Source organism: Nannospalax galili, unplaced genomic scaffold (assembly GCF_000622305.1).
Source record: "Nannospalax galili isolate Female #2095 unplaced genomic scaffold, S.galili_v1.0 scaffold1436, whole genome shotgun sequence".
NCBI lineage: Eukaryota > Metazoa > Chordata > Mammalia > Rodentia > Spalacidae > Nannospalax > Nannospalax galili.
The window spans coordinates 623857-651572 of record NW_008338997.1 but is presented as its reverse complement, the minus strand read 5'-3'; the positions used below and the strand labels follow the sequence as shown (position 1 = coordinate 651572).

Sequence of the window (27716 nt, the reverse complement as noted above, 5' to 3'; positions counted from 1 at the left end):
CCCGTAATAATGTATTTTGATCATATTCACAGCCCTTGATCTCTTGTCTCCCTTCCTTCCTCTTCCCCACTAGCTCCCTCATACCCCCAGCCCCTTTTAGCAATGGAACTCAAGTGAGCGTCTAGCTGGGAGGAGCTGGGGCTCGAACTGGGGGAAAAGGAAGATGGTGATTGAAGGCAAGGGCCTGAAATAATAGAACTACTGCACCTGGGCTACAGCTCCTGGCAGCAAAAACAGTCATTCCTGGGGCTGGAGAGCTAGCTCGGGGGTTAAGAGCACTGGCTGTTCTTGCAGAGGACTCAGATTCGGTTTCCAGCACCCACATTAACAATCTGTAACTCCTTTTCCAGGGGATCTGACACCCTCTTCTGGCTTCCACGAACACTGCATGCATGCGTATGGTGCACTTACAGACATGCAGGCAAAACACATAAAATAAAAATAAATAAAAACTACATTTAAAAAAAAAACCACCACCACCACAGCCATTCCTGAGAACTTGAACAGAAGCAGCGTGGACACATGCATAGTAACAGACTCAAGTAACGCGCATGCGTTGCCGCAATTAGCCGTAATGCATGCGCATTACAGCTCTGCTGCTTTGAAGGCTCTGAAATGAATCAGGCCTGTGCAGAGCAGACAGTTGAAGGAGGCAGCGCTTACTCACTCACCCAGTAGCTCTGCTGAGGGAGTGGGCGGGGCATCAAAGGTGTGTAGTTCTACTTCCGTTAGGGACCGGAAGTTGATGTTTCCCTGGTGAGCTGGTCTTCGCGGCGCGGCAGAGGTAGTGCACGTAAGCGTGGAGTCTCGTCCCTTGGTGTTGGGCTCGGGTAGGACCGGCCGGGCGGAGCCGGGCGCTGTTCTCCTCTAGATCACCCGGCGTCCGTGCAGTAGACGCGGGGAGCCATGGCTCCGGGGATGGCCGAATGTGAAGTTTGAGCGGCCCAGACCCCTGCACCCCTCGCGCCGCCCCGGCATTCCACAGTGAGCCGGTCGGCATCGCTCCCAAGACGCCCTAGTCACGGTTGGACACCCAGGGGCTGCTGCTGCCTCAGCAAGCTGGAGCTCGTTGGGGTGGTGTGTGCTGGGGTCGCTGGGTGAGGTGGGGTTTCCGGCCCACTCACGGACTCCTTAGGAAACTCATTGAGTCATTCAACAAGTAGTCATTTAGTGCTTAAGGTGTAGCAGATTATACGCTATGGGTGCTGGGAATTGAGTAATAAACATGTGAAATCTTTTGTCGGAGATGGATGGGCAGGGCTGAAGATGCTGGAGGTGACAGCGAATTTTTGTTTTCTATTTGTGTGTCTTTGTGTGTGTGGGCATGGAGGTCAGAAGATAACTTGCTAGAGTCGGTTTGAATTATTTTTGTGTTTGTGTCTTTGCGTTGATATGCAAATCAGAGGGATAACTTGCTAGAGTCAGTTTGAATAATTTTTGTATTTGTGGGGGGGAGCATGGAGGTCAAAGGATAACGATAGAGTCGATTCAAATTTACTTTGTGTGTGTGTGTGTGTGTGTGTGTGTGTGTGTGTGTCTTTGTATGTGTGGGCGTGGAAATCAGAAGACAACTTGGTAGAGTCGGTTCTCTTCCACCGTGTGAGTTCAGGGACTTGAACTCAGTTGGTTAGGCTTGGCAGCAAGCACCTTTTTTATTTTTTTAAGAAAAATATTGGCCGGGCATGGTGGCACATGCCTTTAATCCTGGAACTTGGGAGGCAGAGGCAGGCAGATCTCTGTGAGATTGGGGCCAGCCTGGTCTCCACAGTGTGTCAGCTAGGGCTGCAGGGAAACCCTGACTCAAAAAAAAAATTTTTTTTTTTTTGCCAAACTTCTTATTTGTTCGTTTCTTGCATTTGAAGTATTCCTCGATGACATCCTTGGCCTGAGATTCTTTGCCATAGTCCTTAACCACTACACAACTGCAGCCAAGTACTTTCCAGGGCTTCAGGCCTACACATTCCCCTAGCTTCTTGTCATCAACCTTAATCAGATTGATTTGGTGCTCAGCACAAAGGGCTTATTTTTGTTTTATGTGTGTGAGTGTATTGCCTGTATGTATGTAGTACACCTGTGTTGTGCAGTGCCTTCAGAGGCCAGAAGAGGGTGTCAGATCCTTCTGGAACTAGAGCTTCACATGATTTTTAGCTGCCGTGCCGGTGCTGGAAACTGCACTCAGGTCCTCTGCAAGAGCAGTCAGTGCTCTTAACCACTGAGCCATCTCTCCAGCCCCAAGCACCTTAAATTTTTTTTTCTTTAATTTTATGTGTATGAGTGTTCTGCCTGCATAAATGTTAAGTGAGTGTGCAGTGCCCTCAGAGGCCAGAAGAAGGTGTCAGATTCTGCTGGAATTGGAGCTGCCAACCATTGTAAGCTGTCATGTGGCTGCTGAACTGAACGTGGGTCCTCTACAAGAGCAGCCAGTGCTCTTAACCTCTGAGCCAGCTCTTTGGTATTATTATTGTATGTGTAGCGTGTGTGTAGGTCGGTAGGTCAGAGGACAACTTAGGGAGTCTGTTCTGTTCACTCCTTCCCCCTTTATAACAACTGCGGTTGTCAGACTTGGCAGCAAGTGCCTTTACCTGCTGAGACACATCTCACCAACCTTTTATTTTGGATTGTTTTTGTTTTTGTTTTTTTGTCTTTTTGTGACAGGGTCTCCCTGTAGCCCCAGCTGGCCTGGAACTCTCTATGTAGACCATGTAGACCAGGCTGGCCTTGGGCTCACAGAGATCCACCTGCCTCTGCGTCCCCAGTGTGGCCACCTGTTTTGGATTTTTTGAGGCTGGGGCAACATAAGTAGCCCAAGTTGGCCTGGGGAAGGTAGGGTGATGAGAGACTTGTATTTAAGAGTCCTGGATGCCGGGGCTGGAGAGATGGCTCAACAGTTAAAAGCACATCCTGCTTTTCCAGAGCTCCTATTTCCCAGCACCCACATTTCAACTAACACCTATCCTTAACTCCAGTTCCAGGGCTTTCAACACCCTCTTCTGGCCTCCCCAGACAACAGGCACACACATGACACATTTATGTACCTGCAAGCAAAACACTCATACACATCAATTTTTTAAAAAAATAGAGTCAAGTGACTGGTTGCCAGGACCAAGCTTGGGAGAGGCAAACACTGCTGCCTACGCAAGAGACAGAATGGGCTTCTGGCATATGTCCAGTGTTTTCCTGTGTTGCATCTCATACCATTATTCTGATTGCCTCGCCCCCCGCCCCCCCCCCGGGGGGGCTGCAGCCAGATTCTGTCTGATGTTAAACAACAAAACCCTTCCTCTGCCTCAGGTCCTTTACATATATCAGGTCTCTCCCTTGATGTCCTGGTATCCAAGCTGCCTTCTGTCATTCAGGCCTCATCCTAAATGACACTCCCAGAAAAGACCCTTCCCAGTCTCCTCTTATCAAGAAGTAGCTGTGCCTTTGAAACTCGGATTTAACGTTAATAAGCTCCTAGCAGTTAGCAGTGTGTAGAGTTCCTTGTTAAGGGACTGTCATCTCTAGATGGCTGCATCTGTAGTAGGGTTTATCAAAGCTTTTGCAGTTTGCTCCTTCTCTCATTCATTCAGTAAATATTGAGTGCCAGCTCTGTGCCGTGAGCAGAGCAGTTCTAGACTCTAGGGAGACAGGAAAGACAAATGTGTGCCCTGTGGAACCTTCTTGGAAGCTCTCAGACACCCCCAGAGTTGCTGGAAGAGCAACTAAGAGGCTGAAGTGAATGTACTTTGTTTTGTTTTGGATTTTTGGGACGGAGTCTCGCTAAGTACGGTGCAGGCTGGCCTTCAACTCATGGTGATCCTCCTGCTTCAACCTCCCAAGTACTGGAGTTACATGCTGAACCACTGTGCCCAGCTTGGTCATTTTGTTTCGTTTTGCGGTTTTGTTTTTGTAATACACTATAGCTCAGGCTGGCCCCAAACTTGTAGCACTCTTCCCACTGCGGCCTCTTTGTGCTGGTACTACAGGTGTGGGTCATTGCAGCTGGCTCCTAGTCCCTAACTGAATCAAGAGAGAAGCACTAGGTGGGCATGACAGCCCTTAGAGCCTTACGCACGCTGGGCAAGTACTTTGCAGGGTTTCACTAGGTTGCCCAGGGTGGCCTTTAACTTGCTCCATTGCCCAACCTGGTCTCCACCTTTCAGTCATCCCATCTGCTGGGGTCACAGGTATGGGCTGACAAAATGACCTTGGCTTGTTTTTGATCTCCAGCTTCCTGCTTCAGCCTCCTGGATTGCTAGCGCTGCAGGCGTGTACCACCGCTGGCCTTTTTCTTTGTTTTCTTTTTTAAATGAGACAAGAGATAATAAGTGTCTTAGTGATCCGTGAGACCAGAAAATTTGATGTTATTGAAGGGAAAGGGACCCGGGGCAGAGTGAATGGATTGTTTCTTGTAGGAAATAGGCATCCGTAGTGAAAGAGAAAGTCAACCAGGTAAGCCTGAGAGCTCTCCTGTTGCTTCTTTATTTTAAAAACTGGCATTTAGCCAGGCATGGCAGTGCAAGCCTTTAATCCCAGCACTTGGGAGGCAGAGGCAGGCAGATCTCTGTAAGTTCAAGGTCAGCCTGGTCTGCATGGTGAGTTCTAAGTTCAAGGTCAGCCTGGTCTGCATGGTGAGTTCCAGGCCAGCTGGGGCTACAGGGAGACCCTGTCTCAAAAACACCAAAAAACTAACTGGCATTTATTTTTTTGTCTAAAGTGTAGAGGTCAGAGGACAACCTGTAGGAGTCATTTCTCTCCTATTTTATGGGTCTTAGGGATCAAACTCTGGTTATCAGATACAGCAGCAAGCACATTTACCCACTCGGCCATCTTGCCAGGCCTCCCCCTCCTCTTTTTTTGAGACAGGTGGGGTTTTTTGGGTTTTTTTTTGTTGTTTTTTTTTTTTTTTGAAAATCCTAACAAGTTTATTGGGCTGCAAACAGAGCATAGGTAGGGGTTTCTTTATAGCCTAGTGGTCCCCCACCCCCCATTTATGGCTGCTCTGGAAAGTCCACACTCAAATATAGATCCTGTGACTTCGAGACAGCCGCACAAAATGTCTCATAATGTTCTGGGCTTATATATCCTTAACACCCCCTCCCTCCCCCGCATTGAGACAGGTACTTATTTAGCCTAGGCGGGCCTTGAACTTTAATCCTCCAGAATGATGAAAGGGGGAGGAGGTCGACAGCCAGAGGGTTGTTGAGAGTCTAAGGTCAGCCTGGGCTGCACAGTGAGTTCTGGACAGTTTGGGCTATAGTCAGAGCCTGTCTCAAAAAAAGTTGGGTCTGGGCTCGCACCGTTGTTAAGAGCACTAGCTTCTCTTGAAGAGACCCAGTTTTGGTTCCCTGAACTCACATGGTGGCTAACAACTGTAACTCCAGTTACAGGGGAATCCAACACCCTCTTCTAATCTCTGTGGGCATTGCACTTGTAGTGCACTTACATACATGCAGGCACAGCACTCATACACATAAAATAAAAATAAGACTTTTTAAAAAGAAGCTTAGGGAAGGAAGGGTTTATTTTAGCACCCAGTTCAATGTTCTGGCCCATTACTGGGGATGTTACAGTTGACAGGAACTTGAAGGATCTGGTCACATGTCTGCAGTCAGGAAGCAGAGAGCAGTGAATGTACTTTTTTATGCTGTCTAGGACCCCAGCTCAAGGGATGGTACTGCCCTCCTTTATGGTGGGTCCTCCCATCTCTGTTAACCTAGCCAAGATAACCCCCTCACCAGCAGGCCCAGAAGCTCCCAGGTGATTCTAGACTCCATTAAATTGATAATCAATATTGAGCAGGACAATATCAGATGGAAAGCCAAGTATGGTAGTGCACGCCTATAGCCCCAACACTGGAAACCAGCACCCTCTGCTTCATAGGGAGCATAGGTCTTCCCCTCCCCCATGGGACTCTGTTGGCGGAATCCAGAGCATGCAGTTAGAGGACCAGCAGCTTCTGACCCCCATCTTCTTCCACCCCACAGACTCATCACCCTGCTGCCATGGGACGCAGGAAGTCCAAACGGAAGCCGCCCCCCAAGAAGAAGATGACAGGCACCCTGGAGACCCAGTTCACTTGTCCCTTCTGCAATCATGAGAAGTCTTGTGATGTGAAAATGTGAGTGGGGGTAGGGCTGCTCTACCTCCTTGGGCACCCAGACCTCTCTGTCCCGCTTGCCCACCATGGACCTCCCTGCTGGTGGAGTTGGCCCTGCAAGCTCAAGGCTCCTTTTTCATGTGTCCCTCCACCTTGTCCCATTGCAGGGACCGAGCTCGAAACACTGGAGTCATCTCCTGTACCGTGTGCCTAGAGGAATTCCAAACACCCATCACGTGTATCCTTGGAAAATTATTTGATCTCTTGAACGTGAGAGAAGGGGTTGGGAGCTGGGGCTGCCCTGGCCTGTCAAGGGCACTCAGTCAAGGAGCTGCTGTTCCTTACTGCTGCTCTGGCCCTGGTCAGGTGGCCAGATGTGGCATCACTGCTACCCACAAGAATGGCACTGCCTTCTGACTGACACTGAGTGACAAGGTGCAGGGGAGGGGTTCATTGCTACAGATGGCCCTTGACCTGAGTGTTTCAGATCTGTCAGAACCAGTGGATGTGTACAGCGATTGGATAGATGCCTGTGAGGCAGCCAATCAGTAGCAATGTTGAGGACCCGCCCCCTCAGCAGCCCCCCCACCTGCTGTGGACCCAGCCTGCTGACTACTGAACCAGAGACATTCCAGAACTCCAGGGTGCGGGTCCAGGGCTGGGACAGCCCTTTGTGTGTGTGGAGTAGGCGTGAGTGAATGGGTGTGAGTGGCCAAATGTGGCTGCATATGGCTATGCTTAAAGGTGGGGTGGAAGTGAGGGCCTGCTAGGTCTCACCATGTAGCCTACAATGGCCTCAAAACTCCAGAACCTTCCGCCTCACATGCTCCAGAAGCCTTTGGGCTGTTCCTTTCTCCAGCTCTCCCCATACCCCTAAGCTTTGGGGTCCTGGCTTCTCTGGGGACAGTGTCCTGACATCCAAGGCAAGGGATAGCTGCGGAAGCTCTTGAACCTTCTTGGCCACCTCACCAGCACCTTGTCCTCAGGAATGGAACTTCCTGCCTTCTAAGCCTCCTGATATTTGTACCTTGGGAGTCAGGGCTGCTGGCCCCCATGTCCCTTGGTTGGACTTTACGATGGAGCTAACTCCCAGTGCTAGCACGGGCACCCCATTTCCTGTTCATTTGCCTTCCTAGAAGTAAGGGCAGGATCAGGGACAGCTGTCACTCACAAGCCTGTCAATAAAGCAACCTGTATGAACTGGCTATCTGTGCTTTCTTGAGTTACGAAGCAGCCCCAGTGCCAGAAGGGGAGGTGGAATTTGGGCTGAGGCATTTGGGGGGCATCTGGTGGCCCTGTAAGGTGGGGTTTGATCAGTTCTTCAAACTTTTGTTGTCTTTGGGGGTAAGTTTCATGCACACCAGGCTGATCTTGAATTTGTTATGTCTGAGAGTGGCCTTGAACTCCTGTTCTCAAGTGTTGGAATGACAGCACTACACACCACGCCTAGTTTATAACGGTGCTGGGGTGCTGGAGATGGAACTCGGGGCTTCGTGCCTGCTAGGCAAGCACTCTATTAGCTGAGCTATAGCTCCTGCCCTTAGTGGTAGTTTTTTGTTTTAACTTTTTTACATTTTATTTATTGGGTTGTAGGCATGTATATATGTGTGGAGTCAGAGGAAAACTTGCAAGAGTTCTCTCCTACCATGTGGGTCCTAGAGATCAAACTTAGGCTGTCAGGCTTGGAAGCAGGCATCTTTACTCACTGAGCCATCATCCCAACCCCATGGTGGTAGTTTTTGAGGCAGAGTCTCACTGGGCAGCTCAGGGCAGCCTCAAATTCATCCCAAGTGCCAGAATTACAGGTGTACGCCACCACGCCCAGCCTGTTTAGTGTCTTACTTCAGTATCAGGGTACTTGGGCAATGTTGGGCACACAGGACAGCAGTGAGCCACACAGATAACTGTCCAGGTGTTTGCAACAATCACAGTGTAAATAATGTGGAGGGCTGGGAGATGGCTTAGTCAGTAAAATGTCACACTAACAGAATCGTAGCTTAGTCATCAGAATCCATGTGAAAAAGCCAGGCATGGTGGTTTGCATTTGTAATCCCAGTGCTGAGGAGGTGGAGACAGGCTGACCTGGCCATTGAGAGACCCTGTGTCAAAACTCAGCGTGGGGCTGATAAGATGTTTCCGCTAGTTATCCCTGCAGAGCAAGCCTGATGACCTACATTCAATCCCCAGGATTCATATTGTGGAAGGAGAGAAAGTTGTCCTCAGACCTCATGTTCACGCCTGCACACAATCTGAATAGTAGTTAAAAAGTGCATCCAGGACCAGGCTCGGTGGTGCATGCCCGTAATCCCAGCACTGGGGAAGCAGAAGTAGGCAAATCTCTGTGAGTGTGAGACAGCCTGGCCTACATAGTTCCAGGCCAGCCAGGGCTCTATAGGGAGGTGAAGAGCTGGCTCAGCAGTTAAGAGCACTGGCTGTTCTTGCAGAGGACCCCGGTTTGGTTCTCAGCACCTACATGGCATCTAACTACTATCCTTAACTCCAGTTCCAGTGAGTCTGACACCCTCTTCTGGCCTCCGTGGGCATTGTACATAATAGGTGCACTTAAATAAATGCATGTAGGCAAAACACTCGTACACCTGAAATAATAAAGGTTGGAGAAATGGCTCAGTGGTTAAGAGCCATGACTGCTCTTCCAGAGGATCTGGGTTGGATCCCTAACACCCACATGGTGGCTAACAACCGTCCATAACTACAGTTCCGAGGGCTCCAGCATTCTCTTCATCCCCTGGGGGCAATGCACGACACAGGTGCACTTACATAAATGTAGACAGCACTCACATTTGAAAAAAAAAAAAAGATGTCTCAGCCACCTTGGCTAGTAAAGATGTCTGCTGTACTAAGTAAAAAAAAAAAAATCTTAATATAGAAGGTGAGCTAGGCGTCATGGTACACATCTTTAATCCTAGCACTCAGGAGGCAGAGGTGGGCAGATCTCTGTGAGACTGAGGCCAACCTGGTCTATGTAGCGAATTCCAGGTCTCAAAAGACAAAAAAATAAAATGCCACAGGTAGACAACAGCTGAGAAGCCACACACAGGTTGACCTGTAGCTTCCATGTTGCTGTCCACACATGTACACCCACATGGATACACACGCAAACATAAAGAAGCGAGACTGCCCTTAGGACTTGCCTTGTCCTGACAGCTACCCTGTGAGGCAAATGCAAAGATAGCCCCAGGTTGTTGGCGTAAGTCCCTGAAGCCTTAAAGGCGCAGCTGAGACAACTCAGGAAACCTAGCTTCACAGCCCACCCCTAATTTCTTGTAAGTGCATGGTCTAGGTTGAGGGAACAGCTCCCAGCAGTCCTGAGGATTTTGAGCCACTGGAGAATAATGGTCACAAAAGGGGCATATTTCCAAGGACAGGCACCTTGTGGCTTCCTGTCCCGTCAGAGGTCTAGAGTCACAGCCAAATGGCATGGGCAGACTCAGCTTGTCCTCATCAGCCTGGCCAGTGACTTGTGATTTGAGTTCCTCCATGGAATGGTAGAAGAAACTTCTAGGGAGGCAGAGATGAAGCAGTAGGTTGGGTCTGCAGCATCTACATCTGTCACCCCAACTCTAAGGGAGTGGAGACAGGCAGATCTCTGGAGGTTATAGGCCAGACACCCTAACCAAATCCGTGTGCTCTGGGTTCAGGGAAAGGCCCTGTTTCCAGAATTAAGGTAGAGAGCTATCAGTGAAGATGCCTAATGTCAACTTTTGCCCTCCACATGCTCACACGTTTACCCACGTACACGTGCCCAAACATCTACATACACAAAAGAAATGGAACCATGCTGAGTAAATGGGTGGCAGAGCCCAGGATTAAGTGGCTCTGAGGCTACTTGAGGCCAGTGATGGGTGTGAACAGCCAAGCAAAGTTCTGAGCTGGTCAGGAAGTTGTAGCCACCAGGCTAGGCTTCAGGATCTGGTGCATGTCCTGAGACCACACTTCTATAGCATGCCCCTTGGGATACCAAGGCCTCAGGTGAGGTCCTTTAACCTTAGCAAGAGTCAAAGAGGCCCCAGGCAACATGGTGGATAGATACAACATGGGTGTATCCACAGGCCCCGGGGAAAGGGGGAACCACTTACTAACACCCAGAAGCCCCCCCCCATTTCCTGCCCAAGCCTGTATAGACAGCCCAAGTGCTAATATGGTGTGTTTTGCCAGGGAGGCAGAACCCTGAGCTGAGCTTCCATCCTCAGCACAGCTTCCCTGGGACAGGCAACTGATCTTGTCACCAAGCCAAGAGTGTCTGGAATCCAGTTTACAAGGTCCCAGGAACTCTTATGTGTCTGTGCTTGTGAAACTTCTGGTGTGTGTCCTCATGTTCTAGGCTTAACCTGTCCTGGGAGTGATAGGGTGTGGGAGCCTGCTCTGGGTCGCCCTCCCATTTCTCTGCATTCTCCTTGGAGCTGTGACTGGCAGGCTGGTGGCTTTCAACCAGGGCCCTCAGCAAGAGAACAGATTGAGGTATCAGAGCTCTATTGAGACTCAGGATCCTTGGCCACACCTGCGACTCTCCTTAGACTCAGTTATCTTTTCTCTTTTTTTTTCTTTTGTATTTTTTTGGGGGGGTGTTTTGTTTTGGTTTGAGGGTCTGTCTTTATAGCCTAGGCTGGCCTCATTTTTTTTAAACAGCATTTCCCTCTAGCTCCAGCTCACTATGTAGACCAGGATGGCCTCCATCTCACAGACCTCTGCCTGCCTCTGCCTCCTTTGTGCTGGGATTAAAGATGTGAGCTACCACATCTACCTGACATTTTATTTTATGTGTGTGTTTTGCCTGCATGTATGTAAGTGCACCACATGTATGCAGTGCCTGTGGAGGCCAGAAGAAGGCATCAAATTCCCCTGGAACTAGAGTTACAGACACGTTGTTACCTGCCATGTGGGTGCTAGGAACTGAACCTGGGTCCTCTGCAAGAGCAGCCAGTGCTCTTAACCACTGGGCAATCTCTCCAACTTCAGTTTTTTTTTTTGTTTTGTTTTTGTGTGTATGTCTGTGGGCACACATGTGCCTTGACATGCATGTGTGGTGGTCAGAGGAACTTGGGTAAGTCAGTTCTTTCCTTCCACCACATGAGACCCCAGGATTAAACTCAGGTTGTCAGATTTGGTGACAAGCACCTTTACCCACCGAGATATCTCACCAATATGAGATTCGATTCTAATAAGAGAACCCTGCTGAGCACAATCCAGACATACAGAGGCAGCCATGCCCCAAGGTTAGCCACTCAATTGCCTGCCGACTAGTCAGTAGGAAACATTACCCTGGCCCCACAGTACCAGCCCATGCCACTTCCTCACAATCTGAGGCTCAAGGGCTCACCTTGCATAAAGAGACCCCCTCTCCAGAATCCTCCCACACATTTTGTTTAAATTTATATGGACTTTGCTTTGGGTGGGGGGGGCATATGTACCATGGAGTATTTGTGGAGATCAAAGGACAGCTTTCAGGAGTGGGTTCTCTTTCCACCATGTGGAATCCCAGGGATCAAGCTCAGGTGGTGAAGCTTGGCAGCAAGCACCTTTACCTGCTGAACCATCTCGCCAACCCTTTGCATGTGTTTCTTGGGGCCCCTGTGTGGGGAGATTGATGGAGGCTAGCTGAACAGGTTTCTAGACAGCAGATCCCTGAGACCTCAGATGATGTCACAGCCTTTTATTGTGCTCCAGTGAAATAGAAAAAGAAAGTGCTCGCATTACAAACACCGCTGTCACATCGCATTCACCAGTCGCTGCAAAACCAAACCACTTATGTTGCTGCGATTCCAGGCATGCATTTTGCTCCCACTGCGGGAATGGGGTGGGGTCAGGCTGAGTCTGAGTTCTGGGGGCTTCGCTTGGGGGGTTTCTGATTCTGGGGTTACCCACTCGTGAGGGAGTAAAGGGGGGCAGCTGGAATAGCTTTACTCAGTGCGTCCTTTGGGTGCTGTTGGGGACACCCAGTTCTGGGTTGGGGCCTGCAGAGCTACAGGGATGAGGGGTCCCTTTCTCCCTACAGGGCTCCCCTCTCAGTCTGCTCTCCCCAAACTGAAACACTATAGGCAGGTGCCAGGGGGCTGGGGGCATGCCATGCAGGGGATAGGGTTGGCTGGGTCCAGCTGGGTCCAGCCAAGAGCAGCAGCCAGCCCCCCTGGGAGCCCCTAGGCAGAGTTGTAGTAGTTGTGTGGGTGGTGGTTATGGGTGGGCTCACCCAGCTCGGGGTACTCAGGTGTCAGGCAGTACTTGGGGTCGTACACCTGACGGGGTAGCCCGTACACCGTCATGCCCCTCTGCGAGGCCCCCTTGTTGCTCCCCATCTGCAAACTGACATTGAGTGTGTCACAGTGCTCCATGCCCAGTCCTGGCTCAAAGATCTGCCGCTTGGTACCTGGTGCTGTCATGCCAGCCTGCGGAGGGAACAGGGGTCAAGCCACAGGGACACTGGGGTCCAGGCCCTTCCAGGTGTCCAGCTCCCCCTCCCCCACTAACCTGGCTGGCACCCTTGTTGGTCCCCATCTGCAGGCTGATGGTGGCCTGGTCCAGGGGCTGATCAGTGCCAAGTTTGGGGTCGTAGAGGTGACGCCGTGTGCCATAGGCAGTCATGCCCTGCTGACTGGCAAACTTGTTGGTGCCCATCTAGGAAAGAATCAATGAGGACTACAGAGGAGCACATGAGCCACAAGACAAGTGTGCTGTCAGAGCAGGAGGCCAGAAACACTCAAAAGTGGCCCACACCTTTAGTACCAGCACTCCAGAGGCAGAGGCAGGTGGGTATCTGTGAGATGAAGGCCAGCCAGGGCTATATATTGAGACCCTGTCAAAAAAAAAAGAATGGGGCTATTACATGACCAAGCTCATGGGTTAAAGGTTTAGCTTGCCACTTCTCAGTGGGGATGCAGGGGGAGGACTCTGGCTAAAGAGAACTACAGCCAAGTGTGGTGACCCACAGCTATAATCCCAGCATTTGGTGGGTCAAGGTAGAAAGATCAGAAATTCAAGGGCAGGACCTGCAAGATGCCTGAACAGTTCAGGTTCATTGCCTCTAAACCTGATGACCTGAGTTCATCCACAGGATCCACATGGTGGAAAGAGAACTAACTCCTGAAAGTTGATCTTTTTTTAAATATTTTATTATTTTTATTTTACGTGTATGTGTGTATTGCCTACATGTGTGTAAGTGCACCCGTGTTGTGCAATGCCCGAGGTCAGAAGAGGGCATCAGATCCCCTGGAACTAGAGTTACAGACAGTTGTTAGCTGCCATGTGGGTGCAGGGATTCAAACCCAGGTCTTCTGCAAGAACATTCAGTGTTCTTAACCAATGAACCATCTCTCCAGCCCTGAAAGTTGATCTTTGACCTCCACTTATGTGCCACAGTATGCTCATACCCCACTCCACCCCTCTCTCCAAACACATATGCACATAAAATGTAATAAATTTTCTTGAAAAAGTTCAAGGCTGGCTGGGCATAGTGGTGCCAGTCCCAGCACATTGGAGGCAAATGAATCTCTGTGAGATGGAGGCCAGCCTTGTCTACATAGCTAGCTCTAAGACAGCTAGGGCTACAGAGAGACCTTGTCTCAAAAACCCAAAAAATTTAAAATAAAAAAGGAGCTGGGGCTGAAGAGATGGGTCAGTGGTTAACAGCACTGGCTGCTCTTGCAGAGGTCCTGGGTTCAGTTCCCAGCACTCATATGGCCACTAACAACCATCTGTAACTCCAGTTCCAGGGGATCTGAGGCCCTCTTCTGCCTCCATGGGCATTGCATACACAATGGTGTACTTACATACATGCAGGTAAACACTCATACACATAAAGTAAAAATAAAGCTGGGTGTTGTGGCACACGTCTTTAATCCCAGCACTCAGGAAGCAGAGGCAGGCAGATCTCTCTGAGTTCAAGGCCAGCCTGGTCTACATAGTGAGTTCCAGGCCAGCTGGGGCTATAGGGAGACCCTGTCTCAAAAAAGACCAAAAACAATAAATAAATCTTTAAAAATGTCTGGTGAAAAACCAGACCTACCCCTAGGCCTATGGGCAGAGGGAGCAAGTTAGTGAGTGGAAAATGCTGACCAATGTGCCTGGCCAGCAGGAAACAAATGCAGTGTTCTGGAAGCCTCCAGGGCCAGGACTGCCCTCCTTGACCTCCCACTCAGCCCCTAATTGAGGCCTGTACCTGCAACCCAATGATGTTCCGACCTTCTCTCAGCTTCTCTGGCTCAAATTTCCGCTCTTGCTTCTCTGCATACTTGACCCCCACGTTGACCTTGTTTCCTTTTGTCTTGGCCTGAGGGGGACAAAGAGGACAGGAGCCCACAGGGGAGCCTGTAGCAGGCCATGCTGTATTGTCCCCTCAGATACTTAGCACCTGCCTGCTCCTGGTGGGGCACAGTGGCCCATGTCCAGTGCCCATCCAACCTCAAGTCATCCCCCAGCCCCTGCCTAATGCCTTTCCTGTGCCCACACTCACCATGCTAGCCAGAGCTAGGAGAGTAGACTGCACCTGTGTGTGGTTGGTGTTCTCAAACAGGTCATTGGCCTCAAAGATGTCATGGGGCTTCAGGCCATACTTAGTAATGGCTTTGATGAAGTTACCAATGTTCTCCAGCTGCAGGGAAGCAGGCAGTGTCAGAGAAGGGAGTCAGGAGGGCTGAGGGGCTGGTGGGGTAAGGAATGGAAAAATATTGGGAAACCCCAGAAATACCTGTAACTCTAGCTCCAATGGCTCTAGTGCCCCCTTCTGGCCTCCAAAAGCCCTGGTGCATACAGGGCACACACACACACACACACACACACACACACACACTAGAAATAAATCTTTAAGAATTAAATAAGGGGGCCGGGCGTGGTGGCACATGCCTTTAGCCCAGCAACTTGGGAGGCAAAGGCAGGCAGATCTCTCTGTGAGTTCGAGGTCAGCCTGGTCTACATAGTGAGTTCCAGGCCAGCAGGGGCTACGGGGAGACCCTGTCTCAAAATGACCAAAAAAAAAAAAAAGAATTAATTAAATAAGGGGAACTGGAGTGATGACTCAGAGATTAAGAGCAGTGATTGTTCTTGCAGAGAACCTAGGTTTGGTTCCCAGCACCCTCGTGGTGGCTAACAACTGTAAGTCCAGTTCCAGGGGATCTGAGGGTAATGCATGACATGGGTTCACTTATACACGTGCAGGCAATACACTGATACACATAAAATAAAAATAATAAAATATTGCCGGGCGTGGTGGTGCACGCCTTTAATCCCAGCACTCAGGAGGCAGAGGCAGGCGGATCTTTGTGAGTTCGAGGCCAGCCTGGTCTACATAGTGAGCTCCAGGACAGCTGGGGCTACAGGGAGACCCTGTCTCAAAAAAGACAATAATAATAATAATAATAATATTTTTTAATTAGGGGGCTAGAGAGATGACTCAGCAGTTAAGAGCACTGACTGCTCTTGCAGAGGACCTTGGTTTGATTCCCACCACCCACATGGAGGCTAATGACCATCTGTAACTCCAGTTCCAGGGGATCTGATGCCTTCTTCTGACCTCTTCAGGCATTGCACAACATGGGTACACTCATATGCTTGCAGGCAATACACTCATACACATAAAAATAATAAATCATTTTGAAATTAAATAAATTGGTGCACTTACATGCCAGCAAAACACTAACATAAAATAAAAATAATTTAATTAATTGATAGCCAAGCACAGTGGCACAGGTCTGTCTTTCTGGCTTCTTGGAAGGCTGAGACGGGAGGATCGTAAATTCCAGATCCACCTGGGCAACTTAATGAGATCCTATCTCAAAATAAAAAGTAAGGGCTGAGAAGATGGCTTAGTAGGGAAAAAGTACCTACTATGCAAGTGTCAGGACCTTAGTTTGAGTCTCCAGAACCCAAGTAAAAACCACACACACAGTCTGTAGCCCTAGGGCTCTTATGTGGGAAATGGGAGGTGGGGATAAGAGACAGCTAGCCTGTTTTTCACGGGAAAAACAACAAAGAGACCCAAGGTGAAAGGGGACCTAGACCAGAAGTTGTCCTCTGACTGCCACAAGGGGGAGCCTTTGATAAAAACCAATGGTGGCTGGATGGATGGCTCAGCTGGAAAGAGCACTGGCTGCTCTTGCAGAGGACCTGGGTTTGGATCCCAGCATCTAGTGGCATGGATCCCAGCATCTAGTGGCAGCTAACAACTGTCTGTAACTCCAGTTTCAGAGTATCCTACACCCTCTTCTGGTCTCTGAGGGCCGCAGACACCCATACAGTGCACATATATATGCAGGCAAAACACTCATATTCATGCCGGGTGTGGTGGCACACGCCTTTAATCCCAGCACTCAGAAGGCAGAGGCAGGCAGATCTCTGTGAGTTCAAGGCCAGCCTGGTCTACATAGTGAGTTCCAGGACATCTGGGGCTACAGGGAGACCTTGTCTCAAAAAGATCAAAACAAACAAACAAACAAACAAACAAAAAACAAAAAAGAAAACCTCACATTCACATTTAAAAAATCAGTAAATCTTAAAAAGAAAAAAAAATGTAGCTAGTGGGGTTGGGGGAATGGCTCTACTATAGAACGCCAGCCTAGACTCCCCTATTGAGCCCCTTCCTAGAACCCCTCAGTGAGGGGCTGTGGGTGTGGCTCAGTGGTAGAGCACCTACCTAGAATCCCCTGGTGAAGGGCTGGCTAGGCAGTAGAGCTCCAGCCTAGCATATGCGAGGCCCTGGGTTCAACCCCCATTACTGAAAAGAGAAATATATATAAATTGTGTCTGTGCTTACCTGATGCCAATTTTGTGTTGACTCATTCACTTTTTTCACAGATCCCGGCTGGAGTTTGTTGATGAATCTAACAGAGAGAAGGGGGAGTAGGAAAGTTGAGCCCCAGCTTCCATCTAACCTAGACGAGGTGGCTAGGTGAGAGTAGGGAGGGTGATACTATTGTACCCAGCACATACAACCAGGGGCCAGCGAGACCCAGGTGATCCTTGTATCAAGTCAAATGTCCTGGCTTTCCTATGGCCTTATTGATGGTCATATCCTAGTGTATTTATTTATTTGGGGGTGTGTCAGAGGACAACGTTTGGGAGTCTGTTTTTCCTTTCCACCATGTGGGTTCTGGGGATGGAACTTGGGTCCTAAGGCTTGGAGGCAAGCACCTTTACTCACTGTGCCATCTCATGGACCCCCCACTTGGCTTTTCTTGATGACACTTAATTGCCACTTCAAGGATGTATCTAACTACTTTTTGTTGTTGTTAGTATTACTGGGGATGGAACCAGGGCTTCTTGCATACCAGCCTGGCAAGTGCTCTAACTGAGCTATACCCCCAGCCCTGGCTTGGCAGTCAGGTCTGAGCTGGCTCTTAAATGTGAGACTGTCCCCAGATTCTTGTTTCTGGTGAATGGAGAGGTATCAAGACAAGCACCCCCACCTCTACCTCATAGCATCTTGAACTTGGGAAGGCTACAGTTGCAGTTGTGCCTGCATCTCTGCCAAACTTTTCAAGAGCAAGCTGTGACTCTTGCGGTCAGGCTCAAAAATGCATGCCGGACTCAGGACCATGCCCAGTGTTAGGTGGAAGTGGGTTTTAGGGGTCTGATGTCATACACCTATAGTCTCAGCACTGGGGAGACAGAGGCAGGCAGATCTTTGTGAGTTCAAGGTCAGCCTGATCTATAGCGAGTTCTAGGTCAGCTGGGGCTACTGGAACAAAACAAACAAACAACAAAAAAACAAAAACTTAAAAAATAAGTAAAGGAGACATGCCTCAGGAGTGAAGAGCACTGGCTGCTCTTGCACAGGACCCAGATTCGGTTCCCAGCACCCACACTGATGGGTTGTCGGATCCGCTGGAACTGGAGTTACGGCCAGTTGTTAGCTGCCATATGGATGCTGGGATTCGAACCCAGGTCTTCTGCAAGAACAGCCAGTGTCCTTGACTGCTGAGCCATCTCTCCAGTCCAGAAATAAGGTCTTCTGCAAGAACAGCCAGTGTTCTTGACTGCTGAGCCATCTCTCCAGTCCAGAAATAATTTTTTTTTTAAATAAAGAAAAAAGTGGGGCTGGAGAGATGGCTCAGCAGTTAAGGACACTGGCTGTTCTTGCAGAAGACCCAGGTTCGAATCCCGGCACTCACATGGCAGCTAACAACTGTCCGAAACTCCAGTTCCAGGGTTCTGATAGCCTCTTCTGTCCCCCGCTAACGGTCATTTGTTGCTTCCTGGTTCAGAGTTTCTGTTGGCAGTAAAGAAAACTTTTGAAGCAGTCATGATGGTTGCACAACGTGGTGAATGTAATTAATGCACCTTTTGATGTCTTAAATGGGGAAGCTTATGTTTTATATGTACATAACATATATATCTTCACATGTATGGGTCCTATTATATACATATACATACATATTTTTTTTTTACTCAAAAAAGAGAAACTCTCTAACATTACATATTCTTTTTGTTGTTGGTGGGGTCTTTTTGAGACAGGGTCTCCCTGTAGCTCCAGCTGGCCTGGAATCCATTATATAGACTGGGCTGCCCTTGAGCTCTCACAGAGATCCGCCTGCCTCGGCCTCCTGAGTGCTGGGATTAAAGGCGTGTGCCATCACGCCCAGCTTCGCCCCCTTTTTAAAAAATAGATTTATTGCCGGCAGGAAGATCTCTGTGAGTTCAAGGCCTGCCTGGTCTACATAGTGAGTTCCAGGACAGCTGGGGCTACAGGGAGACCCTGTCTCAAAAAGACCAAAAAAAAAAAAAAAAAGATTTATTTATTGAGCCAGTGAGGTGGCTCAGTGGATAAAGACCTTCCTGCCAAGCCCTTGATGGAAGGAGAGAGCCAACCCTTAAATAAATGGCTGGAGAGATGGATCAGCAGCTAAGGGTACTGACTGCTTTTGCAGAGAACCCATGCTCAAGTCCCAGCACCCACAAGGCAGCTAACAAACTTCTAACTCCAGTTCCAGGGAATCTGATGCCACGTACTGACCTCTTCCAGCACTGCATGACACAGATGCACTTACGTACTTGCAGGCAAAACACTCATACACATAAAATAAAAATAACTGCAGGGAGACCCTGTCTCAAAAAGACCAAATAATAATAATAATAAAATAAAAGTAAATAAAAATTTAAAAAATAAAATATTTTTTACGCCAGGCGTGGTGGCATACACCTTTAATTCCAGCACTTGGGAGGCAGAGGCTGGCAGGTCTTTGTGAGTTCCAGGCCAGCCTGGGGCTACAGGGAGACCCTGTCTCAAAAAGACCAAAATAAAATAAAATAAAATAAATATTTTTAAATAAATAATAAAAAACTTAAACTTTTATTGTGTATGTGTCTGGGTGTGTGTGTGCCTGTTTACGAATCTGGAGGACAGAAGACGGCACTGGGTATCTCCTCTGTCACTACTCACTCACCCCTTTGAGGCAGGGTCTCAGAACCTGGAGCTGGTGTCTTGCTGGAAGCAGCAAGTCTCAGTGAGCCTCCTATTTGCTCTTCACCATGCTCTAAGCTGGGGTTACATGTATCTGCATAGATGCCCAGCCTATGATGTGCTTGCTGGATTCTGAACTCCGGTCCTCATGATTGTGGAACAAGCAAGTAGTCTTAATTGCTGAGCCATCTCCCTAGCCATATTGTTATGGGTTTTTGTTTTGGTTTATGAGACAGGATCTCATGTAGCCCAGGCCTCCAACATGATGTGCTTTTGTTTTGCTGTTGTTTGAGACAGGGTCTCCCCTGTGCCCCAGCTGGCCTGGAACTCAGTATATAGACTAGACTGGCCTTGATCTCCAAAGATCCACTTGCCTCTGCCTCCTGAGTGCTGGGATTAAAGGCGTGCACCACCATATTCAGCTCAAGGTTTTTAAAAAATGTCTGAGTGTTTTGCATGCATGTATGTAAGTGCCCCAGATGTGTGCAATGCCAGCAGAGGCAGAAAGAGGGTGTCAGACTCCCTGGAACTGGAGTTACAGATGGTTGTGAACCACCATCTAGGTGCTAGGAACTGAATCTGAGTCCTCTGCAAGAGCAGCTGTGCTCTTAACCACTGAGCCAGCTCTCCAGCCCCTTCTTGTTTTTACAGTCTTTCAGGCCAGCTGGGGCTACAGGAAGACCCTGTCTCAAAAAGACCAAAAATTATTTAATTAAAATAGGGTCTTATTATGTAGCCCAGGTGACCTGGAACTCCAGATCCTTCTGCCTCAGCCTCTCCAGTGCTGGGATTACAGGCATACAGGAAGCCACCAACCATATCCAGGTCCTGTGAGAATTTTCATTTCAGTGCTGGATGAGGTTCTGAGGGTAATGGGAAGCCAGGATCTCTATAAATTACCATGACAAGTGCTCAGTGTCACCAAAGCTGATGATAAACAGTCTTAAGCTGGACCCTGGAGACCACAGACAGGCCTACCCTGCAGAGCATTCTGGGTATGTAAAGTCCTGGAATTCTTTCCGTTGTAACTCCTCAGGACCTTCGATACTGCAGTTTTAACCTAACTGAGCCTGTTTTCTCTGCCTGTGAAATGGGCACAAGTATTTGCTACCTTTCCAAGAATGTTTGGAAGGATCAGATATCAAGTGTTTAACTCCAGCTCCAGGCTTGGGGGGTGGTCATCTGAGGAGGTTAAGGGGCTCTGTGGAGCAGGGTGCTGAGATTAGGGACAGCAGTCTGCACCCTGAGAGCCTCACTCACTCGCAAAGGATGATCCCATCTTTGAGGCCGTCCATGAAGTTGTTGCCAATGCGGCGACCCGTCACCCCCTCGATCCACTCTCTCAGCTCCTGCTCCCGCTGGTGGTCGTACTTCTGGGCCAGCTGGAGTTGGGGGGATGCAGGGTGGGTGATGAGGACAGGCCATAGAGAGCAGCTTTGGGTTCTTGGGGCCCATCCCAGCCCTACTAGGCCTGATCTCCCATCCCAACTAAGGAAATCCTGTCCAGTGTCCAGGGTAGGGGGTGGGACTTAGGGGGAGGCTGAGGGCCAGGACTGAGGTGGCACCTGCCCAGGGGACCATTCCAGGCATTCTGAGGTTTGGCACCAATGAATAGGCAGGGCGGGGGGGGGGGCAGCATGGAGAGCAAGAGTCTTGGAGCTGGGGGGTGGCACTTGGCCTCTTGGTTTCCCCTTCAAGCCAAACTTGGGGCTTAGCTTCCCCTGGTCCAGCCCCCCTCCACAGTCTTGTTGGAAGATGAGGTGACAAGCTGGGAGTAGGGAGGAACCCTAAAAAGGAACCCCTGGGTGCTGGCTTGCAAGGGACACTGCTTTTACAATGTCTCTGTCTCAATGTGGCCACAGGTCATAGCACTCACACACAACACAAACACACACACACACACACACACACACACACACACACACACACAGTCTGTAATTAGAAGTGGAGGCCTACCTTGCCTCCCTCCTAACTCCTGCCTGTCTGTATGTCTTTAGGTCTGTCCTCAACCTCCCTTCGTCTCTCCCTTCATCGCCCCAACTCTGTCTAGTCTCCTTTACCTAATCTCTAGGTAACCATGTCTGGTGACCAGTCCCCTGTCTAGCCAGCCTGAAGCTCATGGCTTCCTTAGCTCAGCTTCCTAGTGGGAAGAGAGGTCCTAGCGATCTGATCCCATCTTCCCTGCGTGGGGAGAATCATCATCTGCAATCTCTTCTCTCCATCTCTTGGCTCTTATCTCCTTCCTGGCTGGCCCTCTCCCAGCTGTCTCTCCTATGCCTCCCTCCTTCGTGTTCTATCTAGAATCCTCCAGGGTAGCCAGCCTCCAAGCCCCTGGGGGGGTAGGGGATTGCCCCTTCTACTGGATCAGGAGAGATGTAAGCAGCCCCTCACCTGGCCCCAGCCCTGCTGCCCCCCTTCTCACCAGCCCTGCTTTATAAAGCAAACCGGCCCTAATATAGAGCGGCCGGACTCCCAAGGCCGCCTTATATGGCTTGGCGGCTCCACTGTGACTCCCGGGCTGGCGCTGGGGGAGGGGGCCGGCACTGTCATCAGTCTCCCACAGAGCACCCGCCTCCCACCCACCCCCAACTCCAGCTTCAAGGATCCCCCAACCCAATCCAGGTCCCAATTCTTGCTCATCACTCCCTACCCCCCTCTGCTGTGGGACCCAGGCGAGAGTCATGGTATGCCTCAGTTTACCCTTCTGTCAAATGGGGCTGCCGTCCTTCTCCTCCCCTGACATCGCTCTTGGGAGCATTTGCGTGGGGACCGCATCCCAGTGCGGAGACGGTCCAGCACAGCAGTTGCCTTACCTGGCGCCCTAACTCCTTGCATTTCCTTTCTGAGCCTCAATTTACCCATCCATAGCAGCAAGATACTGGCCCAATGTCTTCCTAGCTCTGTAGTTAGTATCTGATACACATTCACTGCTGTCCCTAACAATCTGCCTTTCCTGATCTCCTCACTCCATTCCCCTCTCTGGAGCTTCAGATCTCAAGTGCTCTCAATTTAGGGGTGGGGGGTGTCAGGCAAGGGTCTAGGAGGACAAAATCACTTCCTCCCTACATCCCTTCCAGGAGCACAGAAGTTTGAGGAGGAAGTCTGAGCAGATGAGCATCTGTGCTGTTCCCTGATTACATTTATGTATGGATAACCGCATCCCCTCACTTCACTCCTCTAAGTAGCTGAGAGCTCTGAGATGCCCCGAAGGACAGAATGACAGCCTCAACCCTAGACCCTTTTCTCCTCTCAGGTTCAAAGTCACAACATAAGCAGGAGGGGGGTTCAAGGAACGTCAAGAGTGGGATGCCCGGCCTAGCAGGGTTTTGGGGGGGGGCAAGCTAAGTAGTCCCTCCAGCCTTACCTTGTTCTTGACCTCAGCAGACAGACCATATGCCGGACCTCGGTTAAAATGAGCCGAAGACATGCTGACCACAGATCACAACCAACGCGAGGGGCTGGTGACCCTGACAACGAAGACTGGGCAGCTGAGTCTCTGTCTGCACCCTCTTCCCTCCTCACGCAGTTTTGAAGCTGTAGAGGCCAGCCAGGGTCTCTCCCAGGGCTGTCCCATTGGCTGCAGGGGCCTGCCAAGGGGTGTGGCACCCCACACACTTTGGCCACCCCCACCTCGTGATGTCAGGGCCTTGGTATTGGGAGCTGATTGTGTCATTGTTTCCAAGTAGGGGGCTGCCTGCCTTATTCTGGGAGGGGGGCTTTCGAAACCACACAGGCTAGCTCTCTCCCCCCCTCCCCCCACACAAACTATGACCCATATCTGAGTCTCTTTATCTCAGAGGTCACCTGCCTCTGTCCCTCTCCAATCCCGAGGCAGGACTGTTTCCCCTGGTTTACCAGCCTCACCTTAATCAATTTCTCTCTCCTCTCTGGGCCTCTATGCTAGCATCTATAAAATGTGCTAATAATTTGGCTTGCCTGCTGAAGGTGTTATAAAGGTTAGAAAAAAATATTGCTAGCCAGGTGTGGTGGCGCACGCCTTTAATCCCAGCACTTGGGAGGCAGAGGCAGGTGGATCTCTGTGAGTTCAAAGCCAACCTGGTCTACATAGTGAGTTCCAGTATAGCTGGGGCTACAGTTGGGAAGCTGAAGCAGGAGGACTACTGAGGGTTCCAGGTCAACCTGGGCTACAGAGTAAATTCCTGCACCACCTACGATACAAAACGAGTCTCTCTCTACTCCCCCTGTGTCTCTCTCTATCTCTGTCTCTGTCACACACAAACACACACACACAATTAGGGCTGGGCTTGATGGTACCTGCCTTTAATCCCAGTACTCAGGAGGCAGAGTCAGGCGGATCTCTGTAAGTTTGAGGCTAGCCTGTGACAGAGTTAGTTGAAAAAGGGGTAAGAGACGGCTCAGCAAGTGTTTGCCCCCAAGCCTGACGACAAGGGTCTGAACCCCAAGACTCACATAGAAGGATAAAGCCAACTCCTACAAGTTTTCCTCTGACTTCCATGACACACACTCACGTATGGGCGTGTGCGTGTACACACACACACACACAATAAATAAATAAATTAAATAAACAAATGTAATAAAATTTTTGCACTGGTGATAGTAGGAATGTAGGTCAGTGGGTAGAGTGCTTGCCAAGCATACACAGAGTTCTGACTTTGATGCCCAGGGCTGCATTAAACAAATCTGGATGTGCAGGCATGTAATCCCAGCACTAGAGACAGGATGATCAGAAGTTCAAGATCATACTTGGCTACATAGTGAGTTCATGGCAAGCCTGAGCTACAGGAGACTGTCTCAAAAAAAAAAAAAAAAAAGGAAAAAAAACAGAGATCCTTTAGCCAGCTGAGCCACCTGTGACCATGACATCACGTGCTGGTCCCTATGTCTCTATTCTGCTCAGGCCAGCCTGGCTGTACACCTGTGAGCTAGCCCTATCTGACCAACTCTTATCTGGACCACAGGGCGGATGCCTTGCCTACATTGTGCCCAGATCAGGATGGTGACACTTGGGTGACACAGAAGGACCATCAGCCTTCCATGTACTAACAATATGTTAAACACCTGCAATTTGCTGGTCACATACAAAGGCTACATTTGTGACATGCCAACAAGTCTTTTTTGAGACAGGCACTCACTATGTAGCCCTGCCTGGCTTGGAACTCACTATGTAGACTAGGCTGACCTCAGTCTCACAGAGATCCCCCTGCCTCTGCTTCCTTGTGTGCTGGGATTAAAGGTGTGGGTCACCACACCAAGGTACATTTTCACACACCACAGCAAATATCCACCTGCATTAAGACCCTCTCCACTCCCCTCTTCATAGCTGGTCTCCTTCCTCTTCTGTTTTCATGTCATATATTATAAAACAAAAAATTTCTTGAGCTGGAGAGATGGCTCAGTGGTTAAGAGCACTGGCTGTTCTTGTAGAGGATCCAGGTTCTATTCCCAGCACCCACCAGTTCCAGGGGATCCAACACCCTCTTCTGGCCTCTGAGGGCATTGCACACATATGTGCATACACAAACACAGACACACATATACATAAGACTTTTTGTTTGACACAAGATCTCACTGTGTTCCCAGGCTAGACTTGAATTTGAAATTTCTTACCTTCCTCTGTGTAGCTGTAATTATAGTGTACATTACCTTGCCTGACTTTGCTCACAGCTTTTCTTCAGGCCTGCCCTACACCATGAACATATAATCCACTCAGCCCTCAACCATCCCACAGGTGCATGCAGTTACCACAAGCACTTTACATTGTTTTGTCAGGGCCATGGCAGAATTTGAACTCAGACCTCTACCCCTAATCCTATGAGGCTTAGACAGGATGTCTCAACTTGGGCAAATATTTATTTTTAATTTATGTGTATGAGTGTTTTGCCTGCGTGTATGTAAGTACACCACGTGTATGCATTGCCCATGGAGGCTAGAAGGGGGTCGGATCCTCTGGAACTGGAGTTACAGATGGTTGTTAGCTGCCATGTGGTATTGGGAACTGAACCTGGGTCTTCTGTAAGAGTAGCCAGTGCTCTTAACTGCTGAGCAATCTCTTCAGCAACCCGCCTTTTTGATACAAAACCCAATGCAGCCCAGGCTAGCCTTGCCTAGCACTAGAGTGCTAGGATGGCAGGTGCCCACTCATAGACCCAGTATTTTAACTTCACAAACATTCTGTGCAGATATTGCAAATGGACCCTAGGAATGGAAGGGTGTGGATACTGGACATTTGACAACCATTGAGCTAGCCAGGAGTGGTGGTACACACCTGTGATCCCATCATTTATGAGATGGAGACAGGAAGATCAGGAGTTCAAGGTCCTCCTTAGCTACATAGTAAGTTCAAGTCCAGCCTGGTTTACATGACATGAGACTCTGTCTCCAAAAAGAAAGGAAGAAAGAAAGCAAAAGGAAAGAAAAAGAAAAAAGAAAACAAACCACTAAGGTGCTGGGACTGGGTTCAGTGGGTAGAGCACCTGCAAAGCCATGTATAAAGACCTGGGCTCCATCCCTAGCATCACATAAATTGGGCCTGGTGCAAGCCTTTCTTCCCAGCACTTAGGAGGTGGAGGCATGAAGACTGAAAGTTCAAGGCCATCTTCTGGTATACACTGAGTTTGAGGCCAGCCTGGGCTAAATAAGAGCATACCTTAAAAAAGAAAAAAAGCTGGGTGTTGTGGTGCACACCTTTAATCCCAGCACTCAGGGGGCACAGACAGGCAGATCAAGGCCAGTCTAGTCTACTTAGCGAATTCCAGGCCAACTGGGGCTACAGGGAGACCCACAATATGGCTAAAATACAACCACTACAGTAAAATACAGCCTATAGGGTACTCAGCGCTTTCCATCTGGCCACAGCTCTCATCCCAGCCCTCTGAGATGGGTCCCACAGCAGTTACAGAGAGGTCTAGCTGGTTGTCCAGGCCACACAGCCAGAATCCAGCTCACCTACAATTAAAATTCATCCTTTCTTTAATGCTCCCTCCTCTGGGAGGGCTGCAGGTCGCTACTGCGCATGCTAGGTAGGGTTCGCGGCTCCCGGCCTGAGGCGGGCGCCCCCTGGCGGTCATCTAGGGGCGTGGTCTGGCGCAGGGCCAGGCTGTAGTGACATCATGCGCTTGACTCACTTGGCCTGGCTCCGGGTCCGCTGCTGCTTGGCCATTTATAGAATCCACTCGGGCTCTGAAGTCACGGCGTAGGCACGACGGCGACGGCGGGGTGGGGAGCCCCGGATCGCCCGAGTGGGCGGCTATCCGTGGTCCGGCTCATTGCTGTGGTCCTGGGTCGCTGTCTTCGCTGGGCACATCCCCGTTTTTTGGTTTTTTTTGTTTGTTTTAATCTTTTTGAGACAGGGTCTCCCTGTAGCCCCAGCTGGCCTGGAACTCACTATGTAGACCAGGCTGGCCTTGAACTCACAGAGATCCACCTGTCTCTGCCTCCTGAGTGCTGGGATTGAAGGCCTGCGCCACCACGCCCGGCTTTTCTTTTTTCTTCTTTTCTTTTTTGGTGGAGCATCCTCATTCTTGACCATCAACCAAACACAGGGCCATAGGTGCGTCTGCCTAGCGCTTTCCAGGCTCCAGCATGTCTGTGCCTCAGTTTCCCATTTCTATGAGAAGAGTGGGTGCTTTCAAGAAACAAGGTTTCCTAGGTGGTGGCACACCTGTGGTCCCAGCACTCAAGAGGTGGAAGCAAGAGGATCAGGAGTTCAGTGTCAGCCTAGAATTACATAGGGACTTTAAGACCAGCCTGGTCAACATCAGATCCTGTCTCAAAAAAAAAAACAAAAAAAAAAAACCTAAGTAGCCTGGCATGGTGGGGCACGCCTTTAATCCCAGCACTCCGAAGGCAGATCTCTGTGAGTTCACGGCCCGCCTGGTCTACATAGTGAGTTCCAGGACAGCTGGGGTACAGGGAAACCCTGTCTTAAAAAACAAAACAAAACACAAAATTAAGTAATAATCCAGCACTTGGGAGGCAGAGGCAGGAAAATCTCTGAGATTGAGGCCAGCCTGGTCTATATAGCAAGTTCCAGGCCAGGCGGCCAGCTTGGGCTACAGGAAGACCCTGTCTCAAAAAGAAGGAGAGAGAGAGAGAGAGAGAGAGAGAGACTCGTGGTGGTGCAGGCCTTTAATCCCAGCACTTGGGAGGCAGAGGCATGTGGATCTCTGAGTTTGATGCCAGCCTGGTCTACATAGTGAGTTCCAGGCCAGCTGGGGCTACAGGGAGACCCGTCTCAAAAAGACCGAG

At 49.7% G+C, this 27716-nt stretch overlaps 2 protein-coding genes across 5 annotated transcripts in view; one reads left to right on the top strand and one right to left on the bottom strand.

Moving 5' to 3' along the window:
• Nucleotides 1-632: 632 nt before the first annotated feature.
• Elof1 (elongation factor 1 homolog) lies at nt 633-7287 on the top strand. Of its 3 annotated transcripts, none has more exons than XM_008833611.3 (4): nt 633-784; nt 5970-6103; nt 6250-6320; nt 6570-7287. In XM_008833611.3, exons 2-4 carry the CDS (start codon nt 5988-5990, stop codon nt 6632-6634), a joined length of 252 nt encoding a protein of 83 aa, XP_008831833.1. In that variant the 5' UTR covers nt 633-784; nt 5970-5987; the 3' UTR covers nt 6635-7287. The 3 variants fall into 3 exon arrangements, with proteins under 3 accessions (XP_008831833.1, XP_008831832.1, XP_029419650.1); XM_008833610.3 differs by having other exon boundaries at nt 677-793; XM_029563790.1 differs by lacking the exon at nt 633-784 and adding an exon at nt 827-1024.
• A 4451-nt stretch (nt 7288-11738) lies between these two features.
• Nucleotides 11739-27716, bottom strand: part of Cnn1 (calponin 1) — a 25320-nt gene continuing 9342 nt past the window's right edge. Inside the window, exons 3-9 of one of the 2 annotated variants that reach the window (XM_008833603.3) lie at nt 22852-22954; nt 20748-20869; nt 16842-16908; nt 14547-14684; nt 14253-14363; nt 12566-12712; nt 11739-12483 (exon numbers count right to left, since the gene is read on the bottom strand). In XM_008833603.3, the coding sequence (XP_008831825.1) occupies nt 12238-12483; nt 12566-12712; nt 14253-14363; nt 14547-14684; nt 16842-16908; nt 20748-20869; nt 22852-22914 (894 nt within the window). In that variant the 5' untranslated portion in view covers nt 22915-22954 and the 3' untranslated portion in view covers nt 11739-12237. Of the gene's footprint in view, nt 12484-12565; nt 12713-14252; nt 14364-14546; nt 14685-16841; nt 16909-20747; nt 20870-22851; nt 23023-27716 lie in introns of those variants that run through there. The other variant, XM_017798313.2, reaches the window with a different exon arrangement.

What these genes read in the sequence shown, in the direction of transcription:
- Elof1 (XM_008833611.3), top strand. Translation starts at nt 5,988, where the DNA reads ATGGGACGCAGGAAGTCCAAACGGAAGCCGCCCCCCAAGAAGAAGATG. An exon ending in AAGTCTTGTGATGTGAAAAT is followed by an intron (nt 6,104 to 6,249) that starts GTGAGTGGGGGT and finishes GTCCCATTGCAG; the next exon opens with GGACCGAGCTCGAAACACTG. An exon ending in ATTCCAAACACCCATCACGT is followed by an intron (nt 6,321 to 6,569) that starts GTATCCTTGGAA and finishes TGAGTGTTTCAG; the next exon opens with ATCTGTCAGAACCAGTGGAT.